The sequence below is a fragment of the Plectropomus leopardus genome, chromosome 12, assembly GCF_026936395.1.
Source record: "Plectropomus leopardus strain MGB_pleo_1.0 chromosome 12, ASM2693639v1, whole genome shotgun sequence".
NCBI lineage: Eukaryota > Metazoa > Chordata > Actinopteri > Perciformes > Serranidae > Plectropomus > Plectropomus leopardus.
In genome coordinates this window covers 14,432,626-14,458,990 of record NC_142187.1, presented here as the reverse complement: position 1 = coordinate 14,458,990, position 26,365 = coordinate 14,432,626, and the positions used below count along the sequence as shown (strand labels likewise).

Genomic DNA, 26,365 nt, shown 5'->3' with positions numbered 1-26,365 from the left:
AGTTGTGTGAGAGTTTGTAAATAGATGTTTTGATACAGTTTTGCTGTTGGTAAACACATTCATCTATTACTTCAATTTATCACAATTTTTTTCAGTTTACTGTGAAGGCATGAGAGGAAAACAAAGTTTTCTTCACAAATTTAACCCAACACTGAATCAATAACTAATATACATATGTTGATTTGGAAGGGGGCGTACAAAACAGACTTTTTTTCTTACATTAATATCCGCATTGAAAACTACGCATAGACTCTTTACTGACTGACGACTGGCAAGTCAGTCACAAACTAACTAAGATTAATAATGTTGATGCAGAGTAAATAATGTTGGATAACTATTTCTTAATTTATGGGTTATTTGGGATTTTGCGATATATGTATATCTCTCTCTCTCTCTCTCTCTATATATATATATATATATATATAGATAGATAGATAGATAGATAGATAGATATAAGCTACTCTACATGTGTGTGTGTGTGTGTTTGATGTGATGTAGTATTATACTGACCTTCCCTGTAGTTTATAAAGTATTTAAAATTGGCTTCGCATTACAAATTGCAACATCAATGCGTAAACAAAATCATTTCATATTCTATGATATGATAGGAGCTCATGTTATGATCACAGAAATAACAATGGTACAGTTGTGACATTTTGAAAGGAGTCATTCTTCACAATGAAGGAATCACTTTTAAGTACATTTAGCCAATAATGCTTACGATCTTAAGTAACATTCTGAATCCTGGACTTTCTCTTGTAATGGAGTATTTTTAGACTGTGGTATTTCTACTTTCACTTAAATGAAAAAAATCAGAGTACTTCTTCCACTAGGGATGCATGATAATATCAGCACATCTTTGTACTGGCAGATATTGGCTTTAAAATTGAAATATTGGAACAAGTCAGCATGCTGATTTCTGCAATTTGACAAACCGATTTCTTTTCCTTTTTTTTTGTAAAAGTGCACATGTTTAAACATCAACCCAAATTTGGTGCATATTTCTGATTTTGCACATTGGATTAATATTACACACATTAAAAAGAACTGTATTTTTTGTCTCCATCTGCTGGTGGGCCATCACGAAAAGCCTATACATAATATGTTAATTCTAATACAGAAGAGACTTGATGATCACTAAAATTAACTGGGGGAAAAAAACAGACGTATATTTTCTATATATTTCCTTGCATGTTCTGTATCATATATATATATATATATATACACACACATATTTAAATATATATCAGGAATGAGTTATTATATATTGGCATATCGGCAAAAAAAACTATCGTGCATTCCTGTCTTCCACCACTGTAAACGACATCATAACTAAAATTTCAGACACTATCAGTTAACATGTGATGTGACAGACTGCTGCTCACCTCCTGCTTCAGTCGGCAGTAGACCTGGTTCATTGGTGGGGGTGTTTTTTGGGCTGCTGGGGATGAAGCTCCATCTGTACTTTGGCCTGGCACCAGGCAGGGAGAGGGACAACTGATTTACCATGAATAACTTACTAAACGTTTGGCTTTAGTGATTAAATTACGGTTAAAAGAGGAGCAAAACGTAAACAGTTTTCTGTTAAGATGTTAGCTAATGTTAGGGGAGCTAATGTAGCTTATTTCACTATGACTTTAACAGGTTAATTTCACTACTCACAGTGACCCACCGTGTTTGTGAAGAATTGGGTGACATACTGTCACCTTGTGTTTTCTCTCTCCTGTCTTTCTTTTGGGTTTTTGGTAGCCGGACTTTTGTTTTGGGGGCTAACACATGTGGCTCACCTCCACCGGCACTCCTCACTCCACTCTGGGAGCAAATTACCGTTTGTGCCAGGTGTGGGGACAGGGCTGAACCATTTCATGGAAATACAGGGGGGTGAAGGCAAAACAGAGGCTCTCTGAATGTGAACTCTTTCTTTTTTTTCTTTCCAAAAGCAAGAATGGAAAAAGAAACCGCGAGTGTTAGTTAGCACATTGAGGATAAAATCGTCTTTTAGCGATGATAGGTTAATCATTTTTCATTGGGGGAAAAAAAAACTCTGAATGTAATTTTTTTAGTGCCCCCGTCAGTCATGGGCACTTAGATTAGTTCTAATTTTTGTCCCCCATACAGCTTGCATGTATTATATTTATTTTTTACAATACAGTTTTGAAACCATTAAATTCAGTGGTCAATCAAAAAATTTAAAAATCACAATGTCACAGGTAAGTATAAACCAGACAGACAAAAATAAAATAAAATATACACAAGTTTGAACACACAAGCAGGGGTTTACCTAATTGGTTATACAATAAAGGTTTACAATTTGCATACATTATCAGTTTTGGTTAGTTTATTATTATTGTTACACCCTGGACAGATCGCCATAGTATCGCAGGGCTTTAAAGTACGTGGGCAAAATCTTTAAAAAATGTAGCGTGCTTGCATGTTTGTTTGAAGTCTCTATATTTGGAAAAAAAATCTTTTTTTTTCTTTTTTTAGAGATGTGCTTGCTACATTATAGAGACTCATTTTAACATGTCAGCATTTTATTGTTCATCCCAAATCTTTTCAAAGTTTACTTCTGTTTAATGTAATATGGGTTTTGGGACAGACTTTGTATCTTTTTTTTTTTTTTTTTTGTTTAATCAACTAGTTTTTTTACTTTCACACTGATAGTTTTTCATAGTTGAAAGGTTTGTGCAGTGTGTGTCCTGTGCCTCTGTGCATGTACCACAGCCATCTGCTGGTCACCCCTAACTGGGTTCAGAAACCTCCGGAGTTCTCTTAAATAATTTATGAGCTGAGACCGATTCTCTACACTTAGGGAGGTTTCTGCATGGCATTTATTCTTATGAATAAGTCTGAAATGATGTCTTTCTGGGATTTTTGACACGCTCAAGACCAGAATTTTACTCTGCTATATATATACCAGCACAGGTTCATGTTATATACCAGTTACATGTTTACAGATGGTATTTTTGGAACGTTGCAGCACAAGTTGCTGAATATGTCATGAAGCAGACTGCATGCTGGACCTGCGGAGGAGTCTGTAAAGTTTTCCCTGAGTGTATCTTGATGTCAGCCTGCCCGCTGCAGTCTCACTGCACATTTCAGAGGAGAGATGGGCTAAGCATTGTGTCAGCTTCACGAGGCCCACCAGCAGAGCTCCACCACCCAGCATCAAACAGGGCCACAGCAATGCAAACAGGGCCTTCTTAAAGGTGTACTTCCTGCTCAGGATGACGTCCCTGGGGTGCCTTGTGCGGTCAGTGAAGCACGACGAGGCGCTCCGCAGCTGGGTGTCCAAGCTGTTTTTCACTTTCAGGACTTCATCCTGAAGCTCGGTTCTGTCCATGCGACATTTGGGTATGTAGAAACACTGGGAGGGAAAAGATATGATTCAAGTGTAATTTTTATCAAGTGACAGGCTTGTTACAGTCGGAAATGCTGATTGCAATCAGTTTGACGAGCTGCAAGGCTCTTTTTTGATTCAGTATTTTGTCTGTTATAAAAAGAGAAGCCCTCTCTAACCTCCGTGTGCCGCACTGGTGCTGAAAAATGTTTCACACATTTCCCCATAATGGAGCAGAAGTGCAGCATGAGAGCATCTCCTAATAATATCTGCTGGCTTATTCACAGGGGTGCAGGAATCAGAGTAGTTTTCCATTCTGTCAGCTAGTTCAGTACAGCTTTTTGCCTTCACTTCTTTCTCAGGTGCTTTTACAAGTCCCCGCTCAGATGTCTAATATGAAAACATTGATGACTGCGAGTCGTGAGCGAGATCTACAACACTGAGTGGTTCTTCATGTCAGTTATATTAAAGTCCGAATGCTCAAATCCACTCCTCTAGGGCCCTCAGGAACCTGCAGGTGTTCCTCCCTTACAGTCGACCAGTCACACCTGCTGTGAAGCAAACCTGAGGCTCCAAAGCCATAAGACTTAAAACCTGGAATTTACTGCCATAAATCCCTACCTCAGGAGCGAGGACGACCGACTCCTCGTCAAAGTGGAGAAAGGCCCTCTGATTGGAGTCCGTGAGGTTAACCGTCACCCTGAGGCAAGGTACCATGCTCACACCTCTGCAGTCCACCCACTCGTCCAGGATGTCAGCCTGCAGCAGCACACAGCTGGCCTCATCCTCCCACTTACTGCAAAACAAGAAGACAGTTTGGGTGTACCCAAGATAAGGCTTTCAACCCTAAACCATGTGTGAACACACTCACGCCGGAAAGGCAAGAATTGTTTCTTCCTAGATCTGTGGTATGAGTGGTATTCGTGTTTTATTTTTTTAAGGTGAAGCATGTACAATTTAGGTGGATTTGGTGGCGTGTAGCAGTGAGGACTGCAGACTGCAGCCAGCTGAAACTTCTCCTGGTTAGAATTACTTCAAGGTTCATTCTTCATGATTTTACCGGGAGTCAACTTATGTGCAGAGGTCTCTTCCTCTCCAAAACAAACACACCAAGTGATTATAAAGCCGTTCATGTCAGAGTACCCGTTACCCGTTGCAGATGGGCCTCTAAATGAAAATTCCTAATAGAAAGAGTCATAATTGACGTGTGCAGTTCAGACATCTTCTTCTACAATGGTAGTCTTTGGGGATTTTTTTTTTTAAATGCAGGAGATTTTTCCACTGCCATACTCATGTGGCCACTGGATAAAATTGAAAGCAAGGCTGAGCAATGTTTCCGGGGTCCTCGGAGCATGGCTGTAGATTTTGAGTCCTTTTTAGAAATGTATTCAGTTATATTAATGGTACTAGTGTGCTTCAATAAAATGCAATTTGCAAATAGGACCAATGATACATTTTAATTCTCACTGATGTAGTGATTTGCTTTTTTTCTTAGTTTCATATTAGTTTAAAATAAATGTATTTGGACTGTATGTCAGACATTTTTAACTAAAGAATTTTTCAAATGAATCAAAAAACAGCCCTATTTCTATTGTTAAAGGTTTAGGATATAGGGGAATGTATTGTCAGACGAGGAATAAAATATTGATAACTATTTTTCAATAGTTTACAATGAAAATAAGACCGCACAGCAAGAGAGTCTCAGGTTTTGAACCAAGGGTGGCATAGAGTTTGGCCCTTTGGCCCAGAGTTCGCATGATCTCAGAGCCTGCCATGTTGTTTCTACAGCAGCCCAGAACAGACAAAACACACACGGGTGATTCATGTTTTCATGTCAGCCACCTTACTCTTCAAGATGCTTATAACAGGGGAGAAATTTCAGTGTGTAGCATTCTGTAACCTCACAACTAGATGCCACTAAATCCCACACACTAGACCTTTAAACATCACATATAATTCATACTGTCTGTCATAACATCCCTTATAGCATCAGCAGAAAAATTACAATGTACCTATTCACATAAGGTTTGACCATAGTGATGCCGACCACAAAGAACATGAGCACAGAGAAAGCCATCATGGCGAAGCCCAGCAGGATGGCTCTGTCCTCCCCCACACTTGACACCGGCATCTGGGTCCGAGCTCGCTGCTGCCCTCCACGCCCATCCACCTCTCTGCTCCAGTCCTGCTCCTGCGCTGTCGATGTGTGGAGGAGCTCTCTGTGTCTCTCTCACGCACATACATACACACATGAATACACACAGAGACACTAACAATCTAATGATTTTATCCAACAGTGATACAACATAGATTTTTGATTTAATGCATCAACAGATTTCATGTTCGACTCATAAATTGACTTGGTTCATTTGATTAATTTTCTATTATTTCAACAAGATTTCCCTTCAGGGCATAAAGTAACTGAATAGATTTGGTTTACATTTCGATTTTTGAGAAAAACCACTAGTCTGCACTAGTTCAAAGATTGGGATTTATTTTCAAGTTCAAACTGTGGCCTCAAAAGAAAACAGCTCATGGAGTATTTTTACAATCTTCCTCCAGGATTTTCTCTTTTCATTTATTTAACGTTGCACAAAAAAGCGCTCATATAGATTTAACCAGTCAAAACTAGTGCTTTTACTACATTTCTTAGTTTAGATTTATTAACAAGAAGCAGCAATGTTCTTTAAAAGGTCACATTTAAGGTCCCGTTTCTATGTTTGTGAGATAAAAATTTAAACAGCCATGCTAAAAGTGCTCTGAGGCTGTACCTATGCACAGCAGCGCTTTGAGTGAAATGCTAACATTAACATGCTAACATGCTGATGTCTGACAGGAAAATGTTTACCATGTTCACCATCTTAGTTTAGCATGTAAGCATGCAAACATTTGACGAAAAAACAGAGTCTGCACACTTGACTATGCTCCCATAAATATTTAATTAAATTAGCATTGACGTGACATTTTGAGCTTTACGCTCTACATTGGTCCAATGATGTGCGTGAAGCTTTTTCATTTTTTCGTCTCTTGCATGGTCTCTTGTTAAGCACCTAGTAGTTTCTGCTGCATGTGCGTGCTTTCGCTAACTCTTAGTATGCTAACATTTGCTTATTAGCACTTAAAAAGTTTAGCTGAGGCTGATGGGAATGTTATTTGCAGGTATTTGAGGTGGGGACTTAAAGAGAAAGGCGCTAAAACAGAGCGTTTCACACAGAGGGTTAATACAAGTATATTCAGGCTGATAGTGTGAGAAAAATAAAGTGTTTCTTGAACACTAAAGTTTGTTTATTCTAGTAGAAACTCAAAATATGAGTTATGAACCTGAAAATGAACGTAATAGGTCCCCTTTAAGTTTTCAAGACCAAAGCAAGAACCCCAATGACTTCATTAAATGTTATTTTTTCAGGTATCTCCCTCTCGAAGTCATTATACAACTGGTTGTACTGCTTGCAGCATGGAAACTGATATGCAAAATCTGTAGAGTGCCCCTCTAATGCAATATTTACAGATTTAGTCTATTCAGACTTTCAGCAACATATAGTGTGTTGAATCATACATACTCATACGTGCCCAAGAGTTCGAAATCTGAATGTGAAGCTTTGTTTAAACTTCACTTAATGAACTCCCAACAGTGTTTATAAAGCTGCCCGGCCCAGTCGATCGTCCTCTCTTACCGTGTCTGCCGCCTGCGAGCACCCTGCAGGTTGATGTTAATGGGAATGGTGAACGATCTCCGGGGAGAAGCAGTGTTCAAGAACATGCCCACTCTTATCTGTCTCAGACACCACCCAGTATGTACAGAATGTCCACCTAACAAGCCTCTATGTGAAAGTCAAATGTCCCTCTGTCACCAGCTGATCATCTTGTGTCCCCAACAGGCTCCAACAGCGCACAGTGACTGACTGAGTGTACCAGATTGCCGTTTATTCACCGGGGGACTTCCTGTTGTTTACCAAGGCTCAAAGGTAAGTGCAACAACACCTTCCTCTCTCATGTGCGTTTCTATAGAAACCACCACAGATGGGAAAAGGCTTCCCAGTCAGTGCGTTAATTGGGGACCCATCACTACACAAACAACTTATCGATCAAGATAATCCATGGATCACTAATTCATTAAAGCTTCTGAGTGATGTATCAAAACAGTTCAATTTAAAAAAGACGCTCGAAGGCCTGAAATGGTTTGCTTATGACCCACAATTCACACCTAATCAACACGACCATAGATTCAAAGAATGGACCTCCTTAGGGCTTACAACATACTATTCATTAATAAATAAAGGTACGGTTAGAAGTTTCCAAGATCTCAAGGACAAATTTGGTTTACAAAACCAGGACCTATTCAGGTATATACAAATAAGAGATTATATCAGGAAAAAAATTATAAAAAATTATGAACCTGAAAATGATATCCTACAGGTATTTGTAAAAGCTTATAAAGATGAACCTAATAAGAAGATAATTTCAAAACTATACATAAGTCTTCAATCTCTTAACAAAGAAAATACATCTAATGTAAAATCAAGATGGGAAACTGAAGGCAACACCATAATTGCCCAGGAGAACTGGAAGGAAATTTTTAAACAACAATGGAAAACAACAAATTCTCCGCTCTGGAGAGAATATGCATGGAAAAATGTCATTCGCTATTTCTATACTCCATATCAAAAGAGAACTTTTTCCAATCAGACAGAATGTTGGAGATGTTGTGGAAGCGAAGAGGCGAATCACTATCATATATTCTGGTGTTGCCCTGCTGTGACCCCATTTTGGTTACGGGTACATCAAACTCTAGAGACTGTGTTTTCAACAAAAATAACTTTCTGTTTCAGTTTGTTGTACTTGGTGGATCTACAGGATCTGGATTGGAGGAACAAAGATAAATATCTATTGAGAATATTACTGGTGGCTTGTAAGAAATCAATAACGAAGAAATGGCTGAAGAGGGAGGCACCTAGTGTAGATGAATGGATTGATACAGTGTACAGCATCTTTGTAATGGAAAGAATCACTTTTAATTTAAGAACACAAAAAGAGGCATTTATTGATAATTGGCAAAAATGGTGTGCATTTGTCTCTACCATAAGACCAGATTTCAAGTAATTTCAATCTGTACTATCAGAATACTTATAAGTACTCATTACTTTATTTTTATTTCTTTTTTCTTGATTTCTCAACTGGAGGTATTTACCAGTCCCCCTATGTACGCTTATACTTTTTCCCTGATACTTCTATACTCATTTATAGGTCTTCATGTTGATTGTTTGACTGTTTGTCTGTTTACATGTAAAATTAAAAACCAATAAAAAGTAAATGACAAAAAAAAAAAAGAAACCACCACAGGTAAGGCAGGTAGGATGCTAATGGCCTCGCAGTGGGCCGTGAGGCCCAGCTTCATGTACTGATTTGTCATGGAAAAGCTGCACGAATCCCTCCTTGGCTATGAACTTTTTTTTTTTTTTACACAGAAGTAAACAGCTCAATGACAGCACATGTACATCAGAAGAAGTTACGACTATGAGAAACCAACCATATTTACACACAGTTACATGGTGTCGCAGTATACCAGCACTGACAATCAGGGTAATATTTAAATAATGAAATATTGATATTATAAGGATACATAGATAATACCATGTCTTATTTAGCTGCATTTGCTGGACAGGTTGCAGAACTGAAACTTCTCTAGTGAGCCATTTCTGTAGGAAATCTACAGCGACCAACAAGAAAACATGAAAATGCGAAAAAGTGAATGGACATCTAGAGCCAGTGTTTGGTTTGTCTGCTCTGGGCTATTGTAGAACAACATGGTGGACTGTGTGGAACTGGATCATGGATTTATCAGAAGAGCTAGGCCCCGTTCTCTCCTGTGGAAGTTGAATTTATGAAAAAATGAATATGATATACCTGTAATGGGGTGTGGTACGACCCAATTTTAGCACAACAGAGAAAGCGAGTAGTTGGTAATGACCTCTATTTAATCTTTTGGCAGGTTATATGGAGCAAAGGTGAGTATAGTCAGGTTGCAGGTAAATAGGGACAGTTATCAGTTCTGGGGTCGAGCAGAGTTTGTAGAGAGACTGGGGTGAGTTCACGTTCAGAGGCCATAGTTCAGAGTTCGAGTAGGAAATTTGTGAGCGTGGAGCGGACTGGCAGGTGAATGTATCAGGTAAGTTGCAGAAACATTTGCAGCAGGGAGCTTGTGGGAAAAGCGGGGACTCCAGGGAGAGGCAGGCAGGGCTCGTGGTCAAGGAGAGGCAGAGTTGGCGTCAGGCAGGCAGGAAGCTGAGCAGACGAATCCAGTAGGAGCAGGAAGCGGGATCAATGAGGACAGGCGGGGAATCGATGTACCATCAGAACAATAAACACCAGCGGCACTCAAACCGAGGAGATGTTTCACTCGGCTGGAGGCTCTGAAGACGGACGGAGGAATGGCAATCTCTCTTTCCGGAGCTGAAGCAGTAGAACACCGCACAGCCACAGGCAGATGAGAACTAGGAAGTGCACAGGCAAAACTTGTGGTCGGAGCAAAAGGGTGTTAAGTTTACTGGGCCAGGGACGAAAAGAGGTGGTCAGAGGCGAGCCAAGTCGTAACCAGGAAAACAGCCTTAGTGTAAGTGCTGAAGGGTCAGACATAAGACAATCTGGAAAAGAGCACGTGGACTGAGGCTGCTGCTTAACTACTGGCTTGATTGGCGATGAAGAGCAGCTGGGCACACCAGGTGGAGGTGATGAGGCTGATGAGGGGCGGGTGGACAGAGAGGTGGGGGTGGAGTAAGTGGAAAAAATCCCACAGCAGCAGGAGAGAGGCAGAGCAGACTGTGACAATACCATTTTTGCCAATAGATGGCCCTAAATCCTACACACATTTAAATCATGCAATCAATGCACTAGCTACTACCACAGTGCATGGCTGCTGCTGCTGTGGAAATCATGTCGGAGATGACAGGCGAGAGTGAGACACTCTATCCTAACCCGAAAAAAAAATTTGCTCATCTGTGTGGGAGGTTTTTGGAGTCTGTAAAAAGACAGGGGGTTGGTATGCATCACCCTGGTGGCACCCCTTCCCAGACACCATCCCTTTATTTCTAGTGCTGTCTGTGGTATCCCTCCAACATGTGCATATGTCATATCCCCTTGGTTCCCTGGGGTTAAAGGCTTCTCTGAATAGCCTTGGTAAATAAACCATTTTGCGCCTTAAATGAGAGAGGGGACTCAGAGAGCTATCAATATTTTTAGTCTTTCAACTGATTTATCCAACTAATTCTAATTTTGTTATGGCATTAAATAATTAGAAAGAAATTACTGCAAACAAAACCAAACTTTTCAGAGACAACACCCCTGCAGCCCTGACACATGCATACACAAATAAAAGAGATACTGACCCAAACAAATGTGTCCTGCGACATTTCATTATCCTGTCAGCCCGCTGAGCTCCACACCTCTCAGACTGTCATGAGTTCAGGATGCTGAGTGAGTTTATATGTGTTATTCAAACAATCGAAACTCCTTGTATTATTCATGGGTCTCAGGAAAAACATATGGAGGTATTAACTCGGTGACAGTTCTGTTTAATATAACAAGCCCAAGGCTAGGAACACCATAGCAGCTTGAGAACGGAGCCAACCGTTCAATAAAACAGACAGCGATGTCATACCTAATTCATTCAGCATTAAATACAATAGAGTTATTTCACTTTGGAATATTTTCTTTCACATTTCATCACACTTTCCGCTGCAAGGCTTCATATTCTAGGAAATGTAATCACTGTTTATCTGATGTGTTTTATCACCTGTATGTTTTTATGACTGTGTGTGATGTATTTGTGGAGTCTCTTCTTGTAAAAGTTATTTGTATCTGAAGCCTACAAGAGGGCGGATGGGCCTGGCACATTTTTTTTTCCACAGGGCCGTGGGAGAATCAAGTGCTTTTGATGAAACTGAAGAAAACAAGATTAAAAATGTATAAAGCTGAGTGTACTTTACCTCACCTGGTAACCCGAGACATTGCCTTGACCGTGAGGCTCACAGCATGGTGCTGCGCTGCGGACGTGACTCAAACAGAATTTCATCTTTAACATAAATGCCTAATGGGAATGGACTGCTGCAATCGTTTCAAACTGGACGGTGTTTGTTTTCATTGCGATTTGATATATTCTGCCCTGCGTTTCAGCTCTCACCCCTGCTGAGCCTCTTCTGTAGGAGAAGCCTTGTATGATCTCACTTTTCTGCCTCTAAGAAGTTTTGAAATGACCAACAAATTCCTCTGATTATGCGGGCCAGCAGTTCTAATTGTACACACAGTGTTTCTTGTTATCTAATTATGCAGCTGAACAACACTCCTGTACAACATGCACAGCCAGAGGTCAGTGTATAAAAGGCAGCAAGTCACAGAGTACAATGGATAATCACCAAAAGAGGAATCTAACTTTTCTCACCATCGGACTGATATTTATGCTGAGCGGCATCGAGTACGGTAAGTTCATTATGACAGCTTTATGGACTTAAAGACATGAGATAATGGTCTCATTAGAGCAGAATCTGCTTGGCATTTCTGCTGTAAGCACACATCACAGAGAGCATATTTAATTGAAATATATTTCACTGCGGGTAAACAAGGCTTGTCATTTACACATCTCCCCTCCTTTTCCCTCCACACTCATCCTCCATATTCTCTGGCGGACTCAGCCGTCATTCTGCCCACAATATGGAGGTATCTCCAGATTCTGGAGGCTCCCCCTTACTTCCTGGGTCTGGGTCTGTCAGCCTTCAGTCTGAGCGCGCTAATCACTGGCCCGCTTTTTGGGCTCTGGTCGGACCGGAGCAAAACTACAAAGTCCATCATCCTATTTTCCAATCTTTTTGAGATTATCGGTGAGTGATCAAACCACAAGACAAATCACATGACATAGAGGGTTAGAGTTTAGAAGCCATGGGTGTGACTGTGTAAAAGTCAAACTGTAGCTGTTCAAATGTTATTACACCACTGTGTTATCAGCCTCATAGATATGGGTACGACAGGGCCTGCTGCCTTTACTAGAAGGTTTAGAGCCCGGTTAACAGCCCTGTCACAGTTGAGGAATAGCAGGTTTGGACCAGAATGCAGAATGAATAGATGAGAAGGCAGCAGGATGATTTATTAGATTTATTTATTTATTATTATTAGAAAAATACACCTGAAAGAGGCACTTCCTCTTTCCTATGCTGTATATAATGCTGCTGTTGAAATAAAAGTCTGAAAGACTGACTGAAAAGAAATGTGCATTGTTTTTGGAAATGCGCCTCATAATATACAGTCTTTAGTGTAGTGTATGATTCAACTTTTCCCCATCGTCTAGTGTTTAAAAAGTAAACAAAAAGTGCAATAAATCGTTATATTAAATCACAATACTTGTGGAATCGCAATATTTCAAAATCGCCATACATGTCAAATTGGAAACCAAGTATTATGATTGTATCAAATCTGAAGATAAGTATATCTTCCCAGCCCTAGCTGACAGTGGCCGTCTGAACCAAAGATTTTACATAAAGATGGAGACGTGTCTCCACTTACTCATTCTGCAAAAAAATTAAGCCAAAATATCTCAGATGGTGATGTTATTTGGGGCCAGAGTCAACGCATTTGCATTCTCAACAGTATCGAGATTCAACCCATAACACCCATTAGACCAAACACAAGCAGTGCCATTGAACGCATGCACACTGATTGGCAAACACAGCTGTCAATCATAGCGAAAAAAATCCCCTTTTTTCAGCATCAAAAAAATTATTCAAACCAAACTTCACTTGAGCAAAAATCAAGCTAAATTGACAGAAACCATCTTTGGGAAAGTTATATTCGGCATGTTGTGTGAGGTTTTAGTTGGGTCCACTAAAATGGAGGGGGTGGGGTTTATGATCTATACTGCAGCCAGACACCAGGGGGCGATTGAAATGTTTTGGCTTCACTTTTGGCAGGCCCCTTCTAAACCATATCTATGGGTCTGATAACCACTGGTAACTGTCATTCACTCAAAAGATAACATAAGAAGTGGTTGCAGTAGCTCAAATTTGGGCTTTGTGAGAAATACATCATTCATTATTCACTACAGGCTTCATAGGTAATTCTGTGAAAAGACATATAAATAGTCCCTGAAATATTTATGTTTCATTTGATGCCTTTATTGTATATTAGCCTCTTTATCCCATGTATGTGCAATGCATGATGGTAGCTCCACAAGTTCCAGTTAGTGACCATGAATAGTACACTCCTTTTTACAACAAATGGTCCAGGGATCACAAAAGTCATTAGAATTCATCACAGTGAATGCCTGTCCAAAATTCCCCTGCAATCCATATATCCAATCCAGATATTTCATCTTTTAGCCTCTCTGCTATACTTTTAAACACAGCCATCAAGTGAGGCACGTGTCAGCATAATTTTCTTTTTTTTGTCCTCAGGTAACTTCATGTATTTCATTGGATATTCAAAGTGGCTGTTGTTATGTAGTCGGCTTGTTGCAGGTGACACACACACACACACGCTCACATGCACTGTATCAACATGCTGTGAAGGTGTAACAGAAGGACGGTGTTTTCCTCTCAGGTATCGGTGCAGGAGCGGGCTCTTCCATCTTCGGTTTCCTGACTCGGTGCACTCGGCCAGAAGAGCGCGCCGGCATCTTTGCAGCCATCATGGCCTGTCGACAAGCTGGCCTCCTTGTGGGTCAGTTTCTCTCCCTTCATCTCACAGAGAGAGGTGTCATTTCACCTCCCTCTGCCTCCTCTGTCTTCTGAGAAATATCAGACACCAGGAGGATGTGATGTGGAAGGATGTGATGTCTTCTTTGATGTTCAGTTTCAGTTGTGAGAGGGAGACATTCAATGAAATCACAGATGTGGAGGCTACAGTCTCCACACACCACTCTGTTTTTACTCCATCTCTAAAGCTCTTCCTCCTGTCTCTCCAGGGCCAGCGTTCAACCTGTTCCTGCGGCTGTGTGATTTCAAACTGGGGCCCTTTGTTGTGAACAAATACACGTCTCCTGGGGTAACAGCATCCAGATAATCAGTAATCTAAGGTTCTCCAAAAGCCTCATGAATACAGAAACAACCTTCAGAAATAGTCGCTCTACATTCTGCTCTCCTCCTGGAGTTTTCTTCTTTGTTCTCTGAGTAAGAAGAATACAAAACGCCCGCAGCAATACTCAGGCCCGTAACAACCCAAATCGATCTATTTCCATCTCATGAGTCTTGGAATACCTGTAGAACGGATGTAGCTTAAATGAGATATAACAAAGCTCCAACGCCTACTTCCATTTTTCCACATAATTTGACACTGCAAGTCCTTTTATCGCACTGTGCCAGGTTACTTTATGTCTTGAGCACTCTCCTCCATAAATCAAACACTTTATCTCTCCTGATAGTTTCTTGGATTTTGATGCTGTAAACAGAAATGAATTTTCTGTTTTCACTCTCAGATCTTCATGTGCCTGTTGTGGGTGCTGCTCCAGTTTGTCGTGCTGGCTACGCACTGGGATGTACCACCCATCAGCTCAGAGGGGGGCGCAGTGATGGTGGAGATGAAACGAGACGAGGATGACGAAGAGGAGATGCCGCTGATGGGGTCCGACGACGAGCAGGTGAACACCTACAGAGCTGTCAGCACCGACCAATTGGAGACCTCCGCCTCATCTGAGATGCAGCCCGTCCGCGGTGCCCTGTCGGTCTCGAACCCCTTCAAAAACTTCAGCGCCAGCAGAGGTGAGCGAGCTGGTTTTGACTGCTTGTCCCGTGCAATGATTGTGAGCTGTCCTCGGACTTATTTGTAAGGTTCAGGTAGGAAGAGGTGTCACTGCCAATGCACTTGTCTCCTATCAACTGTTGGTTTGGTTGCATGCACACACACACGTACTTACACACAGGTCTCTCTGAGGAATCCTGTGTGGCATGTCGGATCAGAGTCTCTGTATATTGATTGGACCTGTGTGTGTGTGTCTGGTTTATGTCAGAGTGTGCATGTATATGTATGATGTCAGGTGTCCTATTGAATTTGTGTCATAGTAAGTTTACATGGGATGCAGGCAGTGATTGTGTGCCGTTATTGATTAACTTTTTCTGTACTTTGTTAGTCTGTGTGTATGTGTGTACGTGTGTGTCAAACCTTCAAATCGATTCTCTCACTCTTTGAAGATGTGGCAAATGGATGGATGGCAGACTTCCTTTTTTTATTGACTTGCTTGCTGCGGTTGACTCGTGGATGAAATGGAGACAGAATTGGAAATGTGGCCAACATCCTTCTTATTGATCCCCTTTTTGATTTGAAGAAAATCTACAACACCAGAAACTCACGCAGGAGCAAAACTGGAGGATGTCTGCAGCTCTTGCACACACACTGTAGGAGTGTCTGTTAGCTGTTACAATGCGTCTGGTATTCGCTCTCTTGAATTATTGATTCTTCCAGACTTTTTGTGCATGAGTGAAGAATCTTTGAAACTCAGGCAGCTCTTTCACTCTCTGTGTCTTTCATCAAGTCTTTTTTATTTCTGGTTGGGATTGTGCATCACGAACAAGAGTTTTTTGGAACAAGGAAAATATTTATAAACAACTGATAAAGGATTAAAGGAAAGAGTTAAACATTTTGGGAGATACGCTTATTCACTAATATTAAGTGTTAGATGGAAAGGTTAACGCCACTCTACTGTCTGGAACATAAATGTGGGGGTGGGGGGGACTAGAGCTGCTTAAAAAACTCCACAATTCAAGACAACACCTTAGAAGGCCTCTAAAGTCTGGTATACACTGTGTGATTTTGGGCTGTCCCGACTGAAAGATGACCAACTTGAAAGAAACATCACTATGTTTTTGGTCAAGGCTCTTGAATGGTGGTCCTACAGTCAGAAGTTTGGGATGAACATCACACTGTGTGACTGCTGTTACAACCTCCGTCTGCTGACCAACCAACAGATATGCAGACTGAAATGATCAGCTCGACACTGCTAAATGCTAGTAAATGCTAATAAATACTTTGAGCACTTGTTGCAAAATTGGCATGCCAAGTTGGCATGACTGCGGCCACATTCTCCTCCTTCTCCACTTCTTCAGACTTTTTTCGGCACGCATAAATGCCTCCACAGCAAGGGCTTGATTCATGCTTGTTGTTTTAATTTTGCTCTTACTGCTACAGCGGCGTAGCTGGATGACGCACGCCAATGACGTTTTGTTCTTACGTATTGACCTCGTTGAACGTACGTTGTAGCCTGCCATTCAGAGGGCAACGTACAGTATGCATACATCAAACTTGATGTTGTACCCAAGGTTATTCATTTTGCACAATGTAGCTTACACTAAACTTCTTAGTTTGCTAAAATCTCACAGGATGCAACTCTTCGGAAACAATTTTTTTTTAACATTTCTCTTGTTCACTTTATAGACTAAACAATGATGCTTGATGTCATTAAAGTGGTGACTGCAGCCTCTAAACAAGTTTGTAAATGGTAAATATGATGAACTCGCTGTATGTTGTTGTACTCACCCTTTTGTTTGATGATCCAGGGTGCTCCGGGTGCCAGTTGATTTGCAGGATGTGTGGAGAGTTGCTGGACGAGGCTTAAAAAAAATAAATAAATAAATAAAAATCATTTCCCCAACATAAACAGGCCTTTGCAGAAAATACATTTAAATGAATGGGGCAGTAAACAAATGTATCAAACAATAAAACTAAAATTTAACCAAACACACAGCAGCTGTAGATTGTACCCTCTTGGCTTTTTCCTTGCTCAACAAATTCGGTACACCTGCCTTTAATGAGAAGACCCTGAGACACTAGATCAGGTGATGCATTAAAGTGACTCACAAAAAATTGGAAATTATAAAGGCTTGCTGGAAATGGCTCTCACAGGATCTTGGCTCTTGGATCTTGAAGACTTATAATTGGGGTGACGGAGTAAAAGATGTGGGTGTTTACCTGGTTGGAAAGCTTTACTGAAAGACAAGTTGCATCATGGAAGTTGTAGGATCCAGAAAATTTGGATATCTCTGTCTTTGCTATATAGAGCAGTGGATAAACTCCAAATATTGTGAAAATGGCGCACTTCTTGAAAAAAAACATGACATTTCTAATATAGTTAGGGCATACTACAATTGTTTATTTCCAGATGTGGAGGGAAGTCAGATTTGACTTCTGGGAACCGTGAAAGGTTTAAAGTTATCATCTTACATGTCATTTCAACTAAATTGGGGATGCTGGTTCATTTGGTGACACCTCTGAGGTCACCAGAATTCAAGAAAAAGCATTTAGGTCAAGGGCAGGTTCAGAATATTTTTTTATTTTTTTTTAAAAAAAAAACACATTTTGGACTTTCTTTTCCTAATATTTTTATTTTAGTTTGGATACTGAATTGGACAAATGTAATATTGTAAAACTTTGCTCCCATTTTGACACTGTAGGGATAATAATATCAGATAATTAACAGAACAGACCTCTGGTGCTAGTCTATTTTAATACTATATTAATAATGATGATAATGATTAATGGACTTTCTAGCCATATGTCCACTTAAAGAGCCTTTACATTACATGCCATATTTACCCATTCACACACATATTCATATACAGGTGGCTGACTTTTTAAAGGCTCTCTCTTCCAAGTCCCCAAACTGCATGGAGATTCAACAGTGAATCTCCTGATAGCCCATTTAAAGCCTTAAGATAATGTTTAAATCCATCAACTTAAATATAGCTACATAAACTTGTGAACTCACACTCACACAAAAACATTAAAATACATGCAAACTATGAATACGTATACTACACGTACAGTTCATTCTGTATATGCAGCAGTTTATAGAAATAAAGTCATATAAATGATAGTAAAAACCCTGAACACAGAGAACTGAACCACAGTAGATCACACGCTGTAATATCAAGCCCTTCCTGCAGCCATCTGGCACAGACTTCCAAATTTAGCAGCAAGCCCAGCTCATTTTACCTCCTCTCCAAGTCCATAAGGGAGTTTTGGTTCCAGGAAAAGCTGGTATCAGAATTTTGGAATTTATTAAAATCTTTTTTTTCTTTTCTTGTGTTTCATGTTTTGGACATAAGAACTCTCACTGAGGCTATCTCTAGAAAAAAGACAGTTTATTGGACTGAAGAAGCAACTCGCCAGATTCATCAGCCTCTTTCAGGCTTAAAGGGATAATTTGGATGTTTTAAAGGAGGGCTGTATGAGATGGTTATGCATAGTCAGTGTAGTACCTACAGCAGATGGTGGTCAGTGCAACACCTCTTTGGAGAAGCAGAAAGGAGCGCGGACACTGAAGCTAAGCAATGCACTTCTGTGGATGAAGGTGGCAGCAAAAAGTATTTTAGACACCTAAAAACAAACAACAACAACAACAACAACATCAGTTTATTTGTATGCTGTACTGAGAATGGAAGAGCACCTTATACAACCCCACTGAAAAATCCAAACTACCCCTTTAAGATTACTCTCAAATTAATAAGTTTTCTTTTCTCTTTAAACTTCTTTATCTCAACTTGCCAGCTGAAACCTTCAAATCAATGATACCACTTGAGCTTGTTTTATGATTTTCTCTTTGGCTTTTTATTTCGATCTCTCTCTCTCTCTGTCTGTCTTCCACTGCAGAGTTCCTGAGAGAGGAGGTGGTTGTTCTCCTCACGGCTCAGTTCATCACTCTCTTCAATCAGACAGCGCTGGAGGTAAGAGCAGCTACCGTTGAGATCCATCAGCCAGGGTTTCCAAGCATTTCACACAGTGTCACACTATTTTACTCCGAGTTTCATAGAAACGGCATCAATCTGAGCCTTACCTGGAAAGACCTGCGCTGTTACTTTGAGAAAATAATCAAGAATCGCTTAACACTCGGAGTAAAACTGATGTAACAAGTGCACATAATCAGTCTCTATGTCCCACACATAAACATGAAGAGGCCCTTTTCCTCCTCTCATTAAACTGTTGCGACTGAATAGTCGCACAGTGCCGACCTGGATTATACAATCATTTCAATATCAAAACAGAACAGTTCTTTTGATCTGGACTGAAAGCCAGTCTTTGAAGGACTTAAAAGGTGCTCGTTTCAGCTCTAATAAGAATCTCCTCCTCTAAATCCGACTGAATCTCTTTGTCTGACCTTGTGAACATCTTTCTTAAAATCCCCCAGACCATGGTGACTCCTCTGACGCAGCGCCTCTTCAGCTTTGGCGAGCTGGGCAACAGCCTGATGTACAGCCTGTGCGGGGTGGAGGTCATCCTGGGCTTCTTGTTCGTGCGCTGGCTGAGCAGGAAGGTGGCGGACCGCGCCGTGCTGGCCGTGGGCCTGGTCATCTGCTGCACCGCTTGTATCTGGTGCCTCATCTTCCTCTGCAACCCCCGAGGTGCTAACCTGTCCGGGAAAACATACAAACACGAATGCAAAGGCGCACAAAAATGCCTTGCGTTCTGTGCCAAATCATCTCTGAGCGACTGTTGTTGGTGTGGTGTGCATATTGGGTTACACTCTGGCTGAATTGAATGTGCCCCGTAAATGATATCATTCAGACTCTGGCAGGCCAGCAGGAGATCACACAGGCAAGCTGGATCCTGTATGTTCATGTTGGCCCGCGTCTGTTGCAGCTCGTCACATTTATCGCTCTGATTACAAGTGACAGGTGCTGGAGCTGGGGAGTGCCTGAGTACATATAAAAGGATTACAGTAATCTAATTAGACAAAAATGCTTTTTGTTAAAGCATATCCTACTTTTGTTTGCTATTCGTTACAGTTACGCTTAAAAGACCCAAAGAAAGAAACACAACCTTAAAGGCAGATACCTGAAGGAAAATACATCCTTTTCTCTTGGACCACTACGAGACATGTTTGATTGGGTGAAATTGCGTTTTGATTGTAAGATTACAGACTTTCAGCTTATGCAGGGACATCCAACAGTTTGAGTGGGCACACACTCACACAAACATGTGCATGGTGCAAAGCAGCAGAGAACAAATATCTAGTGGCTGCCAGCTTGGCAGTGGTTTAGTTTTCAGATAGAGCTATCTCTGGTGGTGGTGCCAACCCATTTGTGGAAGGGACTTAAAAATGGAGAGAAGAAGGGATGGATAACTGAAGTACGATCTGACACACACTTTGAATCCTTACCACCACAGAAATAATCAGAAATAAAAAGCAACAAAAATTACAATAGCTACAAGAACTACTTATATATTAATTTATGTACATGAAAGTTGGTGTTAAATGACAGTGTTTAAATATATGCTTCGTATACATAATATAGGGGCAAACTACTATAATTCAGAAATACCAGGGTATTATCTGTCCACCCCTGCCAGGTGGATATGGATGGGAGCTGTCGGCCTTCATCGTCGGAGTGTTTCTGCAGCTGCTGGGGCTTCCCTTCGTGGCCGTGTCTCAGGTGTCTCTCTTCTCTAAAGTCACTGCAGAGAAAACACAAGGTTGGCTTGTTTTACAGTCACTGTTTGCACGATTGAACAGATTAAAGCAACAGATTGCTGCACAGCATATGTGATGCAAAGAAACAGTCATACTTGTACGTGCTGTAGCCATATTTTTGTGTTTGCACTTGAAATAAATAACCTTTTTATTCTTTTGCAATTCCTCACCAAAAGGATTCAGCCAGGGTGTCAGACGCTCAGTTGGGGGCCTGGCCACCATCTTGGGTCCTTTGTGGGCTGGAGGACTGACCACTAACTTGTACATAATGCTGGGCATGATGCTAGCTCTCCTCGTAATGATCACTGTAAGTACAGCACAGCTCATCTGAGTATAATGACATCAGAAAACTGGTAACATGATAAATTAAAGAGTTCACTTTCTCGCCAAGAGTGACATGTGGAAATTGATACAATGTTTCTATGGCAACTATGAGCCAGCAGCTGGTTAGCTTAGCATGAAGACTGGAAACACGGGTATAAAGCAAGCCTGGCTCTATCCAAAGGACGTTTTTTAGGATTACAAACAAAATAAAATATGTTAATTAGTTAGCTTTAGAGGTGCTGGTGTGAGAATTTTTAGCCAGGCTGTTTTTTTCTCTGTTTCCAGTCTTTGCGCTAGGTTAAGCAACTTCTTATTGTAGCTTCTTATTTAAAATCTTATTACCAGTACCTAAAGCTCACTCTTTAACATGTTATAGTTAAACCCAAGCGCTAAAGAAACAAGTTGGCATTGTAGATTCTGCAAATCACACATACATTACAAGTTGAAACTCTGTTTTAACTATGCCGTAGTTAGTCTGGACCCAAAAAATGCTTAGGGATGGTTGGGGAAAGAACATGTTTTAGCTTAACATACTCGCTTTTTTGTGGTACAATCCTGAGTAGAAATGCAGCAATGTCTCTGTAAAAAAAAGAACAGCTTTATGTGGCACTTTCCATGGTGGAAACACAGCAATGGGTTGCTAAACACAGCTTAAAAGCTGCTGGAAATGCAGTGATGACTTGCTAAATTACAACTGGTTGCCAAGACTTGTTCACAGAGGTGCAGGACTCAAGTGCATGACTTGAGAGACAGTTCAGTCGGATAATCAAAAGTCTTACTTCACAAAAGGGTTTGGTACGCAGGCAGGCGGACACAATTGTAGACAATACAAAAACACCTACGCAAATGACAGGGTCAAAAACATGAGCACGGATCTAGAAAATCAGGGACACTAACACCAGTAACTGCTGAAACACTTGACATGAGGTACATAGACAAACTGGCTCAGGGAGCATGGAGCACACTGACTAAAGGAGGCAGCGATAATTGGACACAGGTGAAACACATCGGGGCGAGTCAGACAATCACAGAAATGGGAAACACACAAGGGCAAGAAGTGGGAATCTGAAACAAGAGGAGGGGTGACAGGGTAACAGAGTAAAACAGGAAATAAATCTTAAGAATGAAAACAGGGAAAAACACAACATAGGGTGCTTGACAAGACATTGCATCTGCAGCTTGGCAGATATCTTGTCTGCGCATCACTAGCGTCTCCTTCACCTCCCGATTAAGTCATGCTCGTAGCCTGTCCACCTTATTCCTCGCCCCAATGATACCATGAGTTCATTATGGACGCAACTTCCATTACCGACCCAGAGCTGGTGTTTTCCTGTGGAAACGGTTTAACAGTACACTCATCCTCTTTCCCAAAACTACTGAGAAATGGCACACATCACCTGATGCTCCTCAGACTGGATAATGTGAGATAATGTGATCATACCTCTGACAGCCATCTCAAAGCATCGGTTGTTTACCTTTTTAACCAGGTGTGTTGGTAAATTTCACAGAGCCCGAGCTGGCTTACTGTAAACATCTACTCCTTCTAAAAGATTTTATGATTTCTTACAACTCATAAACAGACACTAACACGTTCGTCCAACATTTAACATAATTCAGCACCAATTTTAGCTCCATGTAAATGAAGTTAACACGATGTTCCCCAGCTAAAGCTGCCCTGTCTGCCTTAACGATGCAGTTTAGACATTTTATAATTGCTTATTTATCAAACTGAAGTTCAACTGAGTGAAACATACTTCTGAATTTTGCAGCATACCTCAGTAATATCAGTAATGTAAAGTAGCAGTATATTAAATAAGTTTGGGCAGTCATTTTTATATGATATGAAAGAGGTACGGCAAATCAGTTACACATACTCTACCTCTAAGATGAATTAAAAGGTTTGCTGCTGAGTTTATTTTATAACGGGCAATTTTCTCCTGTAGGTTGAGAATGCAGTCAGACAGGGATAGACGGGGATACCTTATACTGACGCTGAGTGACAGACCTGTCATTCTAGGTGTCATTCTGATTTAATAATTCTCTGGACTCAAAATTCTTCTGCTTTTCATTATTTTATCATGTCATTCCAAACGTGTGAAAACGTGCAAGTGTGTAAGCATTAGAATAAGCTCTGCACAAAAATACAGGACAAACCACTTCCCACTTCAATACAGAACGATCTGGTGTTAAATGGGAGATGTAGGAACAATGCTCTCTGCAGGTAGGCTATGAAAACAGTAGCTACCACTGCTTACAGGAACAATCCCTTTGGGTTATGGCTGTGTGTGTATCCTAGCTTCATATTTAAAATCCATCCACCTGCACCACTAAAGTTCACTCACATATTTTATTTTGTTTAATCTAGTGATGCACAGTATTGTATTTTTGCCGATATCCAATATGCCATTATGTTCTTACACTTTTTGGCTGATTGACAATAATGGTAGCTTAGGTTAATCCATACAAATTCAAAAAATAACATTTGTTGTTCTAACTGGCTGTAGCTTTATGTTTACTGTACACAAATTTGCAAATTCTAGGATAGCAAAGAAATGAACTACCCTACTCTCTGTGGCTGGCCAGTACTTGTTTCAGTTAGGCAAGAAAGGGACTGATTAGGGAAAGAATATCAGGGTAAGAGGCAGAGGCAGAGTAAGGCAGGCCGTACAGACAAGAGTGACGCCAATCTTCATATCTAACTTACATATTCTAAGAAAGTGAAAGTGAATTGCCCCAAATGCTTAGCTATTCTTCTTGTTTGCCGTGCTTTCACCTCGTGATTCTTCGTTTCTTCCCCACCCTGTATGTCCCTTTTCTATTTTAATCTATTCATATACCCAAACTGAAAAAAAGCAGCCACTTGTGAGTAAAACCCTTAACTCAGCACATATATGGCTGCAATAGCCTCCACTTATTGCTCTCCTCTCTCTAAAGGCTGATCTCACTATACATTTTTGCAGGTTATGACAGTGCTGTCCTACGACCGCCTTGCTGAGCCGAGGGCGGTGCAGTGCGCCCAGAGCTCTGACAGCGGAGGATAGAGCTGCAGCCTGTCTGAAGAGCCCGAGAGGCTAAAGATGGACAGAGGAGTGCCCTTCACTTCTGAGAGAATCAATACAAGTTTACTGCAGAGGAAACTGTATGAGCGTGGAATAAAAAATGTTGAAAACACCTACTGTACCTCAGAGCCTGCCATAGAGGTGATCACACAGGTAAAAAAACTAAATGTTTGAAAGCGTTGCACAGTCCCTGTTATCAGATTTTATTTGAATCTACCTTATGATGCATATCACTATCAAACTATTAATTATACTTTACACAAGGGGGCACCATTGCTCTCATATTGAATATTCAGAGGTGTAATTGAAGATGAAAGCCATTATTTTTAAACTGAACTATTTATATTCCCAGGTGTTGATGAAAAGATAAAGAGAGTAGGGTTTTTTTCCATGTGACCCATGTACCAAATTTTTCATTTCTTATCCTGAGTCTTTCTTCCTCACAAAAAAGCTAGCTGAAAATGAAAACAGTTGACACAATGGGTGCACAAGTGGAGTTGTCAACATCTTAGCAGCTCCATGTCAGTGCAGCTCATAGAAGAAGAGGGTCAAATAAAGTGGAGCTTTAGAGATTTCTGGATATTTGCAGTGTTGAGTAAAACTGTGTTTTTTTTAGTGTTAATACAAAGCCTTGGATGTGACTGAAGAAGGGAGATGTTATCTGAAAGCGTTCCTCTATATCTAATGTGCAAATGAGAAGCTCCTGCATTAAAAACCAAATTTAAAAAGCACTTGTTAATTAGCCATCTCTATCGTTTTACTATGGGGGGGATTTAAAGTTTAATTGCCTGTATTCATAATTTAAAACATGACAAGGTGTGACTTGTGTATAGTCAGCTGTTCTTGCCTATATTCTCCTCTAGGATGTGCTGTATGCTACACACAGCTCTGTGAGCAACATCAAGGCATTGTGGATTCTCTTTGTACCAATGAACATGGGTTTGGCCAATCTCTGTGTTTTTGCATAATTGCAGATAAGGCTCAGTAACCTTTTCCAGTTTTCTCCACTCAGCATGTGATGTTTGGCTTTCCAGAGGCTTTTCGCCTGAAATGGAAATTTTAATCTTTGGGACTCAAGGACATAATATATATAAGTACTTTCATGCCCTGATCTGCGTACTCAGGTACTTGACATTTTGAGGGAGATAACAGGGTGCAAAAAAAAAAACAGGTCAAGCCTGAATTTACGCTCTTTGAACAAGCTCGCTTTTCCAGCATGATTCCTGTGGTCTTGTGTTCTTAAAGAAACTCCTATACAACAGCTAAAGAGCTGCAACCATTTCAGAGGCATTAAAACCTTCAGTTACCTGATCTTCTATAACATTACATATTCACACAACTAAGCACAGGTGTAGATTTCAGGGAGGACACAGGGGACACGTACCCCTTACTATTAAGAACATGTGCATTTGTCCCCACCAATAAAAACACTGAAGCCACAAAGGACTTTTGTCCAATCTTTTTTTTTTTCCACAAATTGATGCAGAAAAGGCATAAATTGGTACATGAAAACTGACTGGAATTTAGGTTTTTGATGTCTCAAATTTCCCCAAACCCCTGTTTAATAGATAGAATGTTAATGTGCAGAGGAGAGAAGCCATTTTTACACAGAGATTGTTGCTCTCTGTGCAGTCCCTTCTCTACGCCTCCTTTGCATTTTTACACAGAACTAAACAACAGCAGCTTCATTCGGATCTAGTGTGTGATTTTAGACGGCATGTCGGCATTACGGAAGCAAAAGAGATGTGGCATGCAACACAACAGTGCCTGCATCTAGTGTGACAAACATGTGGGCAGCACTTTGTAAACAATAACAATGACATAACATGGCAATAACAAGCATTTACTATTTCTGTTATATGGGATTTTGTCTGCTCGGAGGGTGAGGAACTCCTCGAACACAATGTCTTCCCAATTTGCAGACATTTTTGTTTGCTGTTCTTCATTTTTGAGTTAGCTGATAACTGCTGCTAGCTGCTCATCCCATCCTGCCAGCTGTCCCTTTTACACAGATGTTGATTCAGTGCTATTACTATCTCTGCTACTGGCTTAAAGTAGAGACGACTCTACCCCCCCACTCCACAATCATACCTTTTATAGCAAACCACAAGGTGGAAAAATGGTTCAACATTTCTGCCTTGAACAGGTTGTTTAAAAGGGGCATCACTTTTTTATAACCAATCACTGCCTGCTTCAAACTAG

General features: G+C 40.6%; 2 protein-coding genes and 1 long non-coding RNA gene across 5 annotated transcripts in view; 1 reads left to right on the top strand and 2 right to left on the bottom strand.

Moving 5' to 3' along the window:
• Positions 1 to 412: 412 nt before the first annotated feature.
• Positions 413 to 19,771, bottom strand: kcnmb3 (potassium calcium-activated channel subfamily M regulatory beta subunit 3). The gene is made up of 4 exons (XM_088085204.1): positions 19,467 to 19,771; positions 16,850 to 16,923; positions 3,962 to 4,136; positions 413 to 3,367 (listed from the first exon to the last, which is right to left on the bottom strand). The coding sequence occupies exons 3-4, from the start codon at positions 4,055 to 4,057 to the stop codon at positions 2,999 to 3,001; spliced, it is 465 nt and encodes a 154-aa protein (XP_087941330.1). The 5' UTR covers positions 4,058 to 4,136; positions 16,850 to 16,923; positions 19,467 to 19,771; the 3' UTR covers positions 413 to 2,998.
• On the top strand, positions 10,339 to 24,894 carry mfsd8l2 (major facilitator superfamily domain containing 8-like 2). The gene is made up of 11 exons (XM_042498378.2): positions 10,339 to 11,812; positions 12,025 to 12,210; positions 13,777 to 13,839; positions 13,922 to 14,041; positions 14,286 to 14,365; positions 14,796 to 15,078; positions 18,962 to 19,035; positions 19,497 to 19,710; positions 20,660 to 20,782; positions 20,957 to 21,087; positions 24,065 to 24,894. Exons 1-11 carry the CDS (start codon positions 11,737 to 11,739, stop codon positions 24,143 to 24,145), a joined length of 1,431 nt encoding a protein of 476 aa, XP_042354312.2. The 5' UTR covers positions 10,339 to 11,736; the 3' UTR covers positions 24,146 to 24,894.
• Positions 20,130 to 26,365, bottom strand: part of LOC121951891 (uncharacterized) — an 18,349-nt gene continuing 12,113 nt past the window's right edge. Inside the window, exons 1-4 of one of the 3 annotated variants that reach the window (XR_015778116.1) lie at positions 21,884 to 22,039; positions 21,639 to 21,683; positions 20,951 to 21,085; positions 20,130 to 20,764 (exon numbers count right to left, since the gene is read on the bottom strand). This is a non-coding gene — a long non-coding RNA (uncharacterized LOC121951891). Of the gene's footprint in view, positions 20,765 to 20,950; positions 21,086 to 21,638; positions 21,684 to 21,883; positions 22,040 to 26,365 lie in introns of those variants that run through there. The other 2 variants (XR_006106407.2, XR_015778117.1) reach the window with 2 other exon arrangements.

Coding starts and splice junctions, on each gene's coding strand:
- mfsd8l2 (XM_042498378.2), top strand. CDS start 11,737: ATGGATAATCACCAAAAGAGGAATCTAACTTTTCTCACCATCGGACTG. Junction 14,366..14,795: donor ACAAATACACGTCTCCTGGG/GTAACAGCATCC, acceptor TTTCACTCTCAG/ATCTTCATGTGCCTGTTGTG. Junction 21,088..24,064: donor CTCTCCTCGTAATGATCACT/GTAAGTACAGCA, acceptor ACATTTTTGCAG/GTTATGACAGTGCTGTCCTA.
- kcnmb3 (XM_088085204.1), bottom strand. CDS start 4,057: ATGGTACCTTGCCTCAGGGTGACGGTTAACCTCACGGACTCCAATCAG. Junction 3,368..3,961: donor CGGTCGTCCTCGCTCCTGAG/GTAGGGATTTAT, acceptor TTTCCCTCCCAG/TGTTTCTACATACCCAAATG.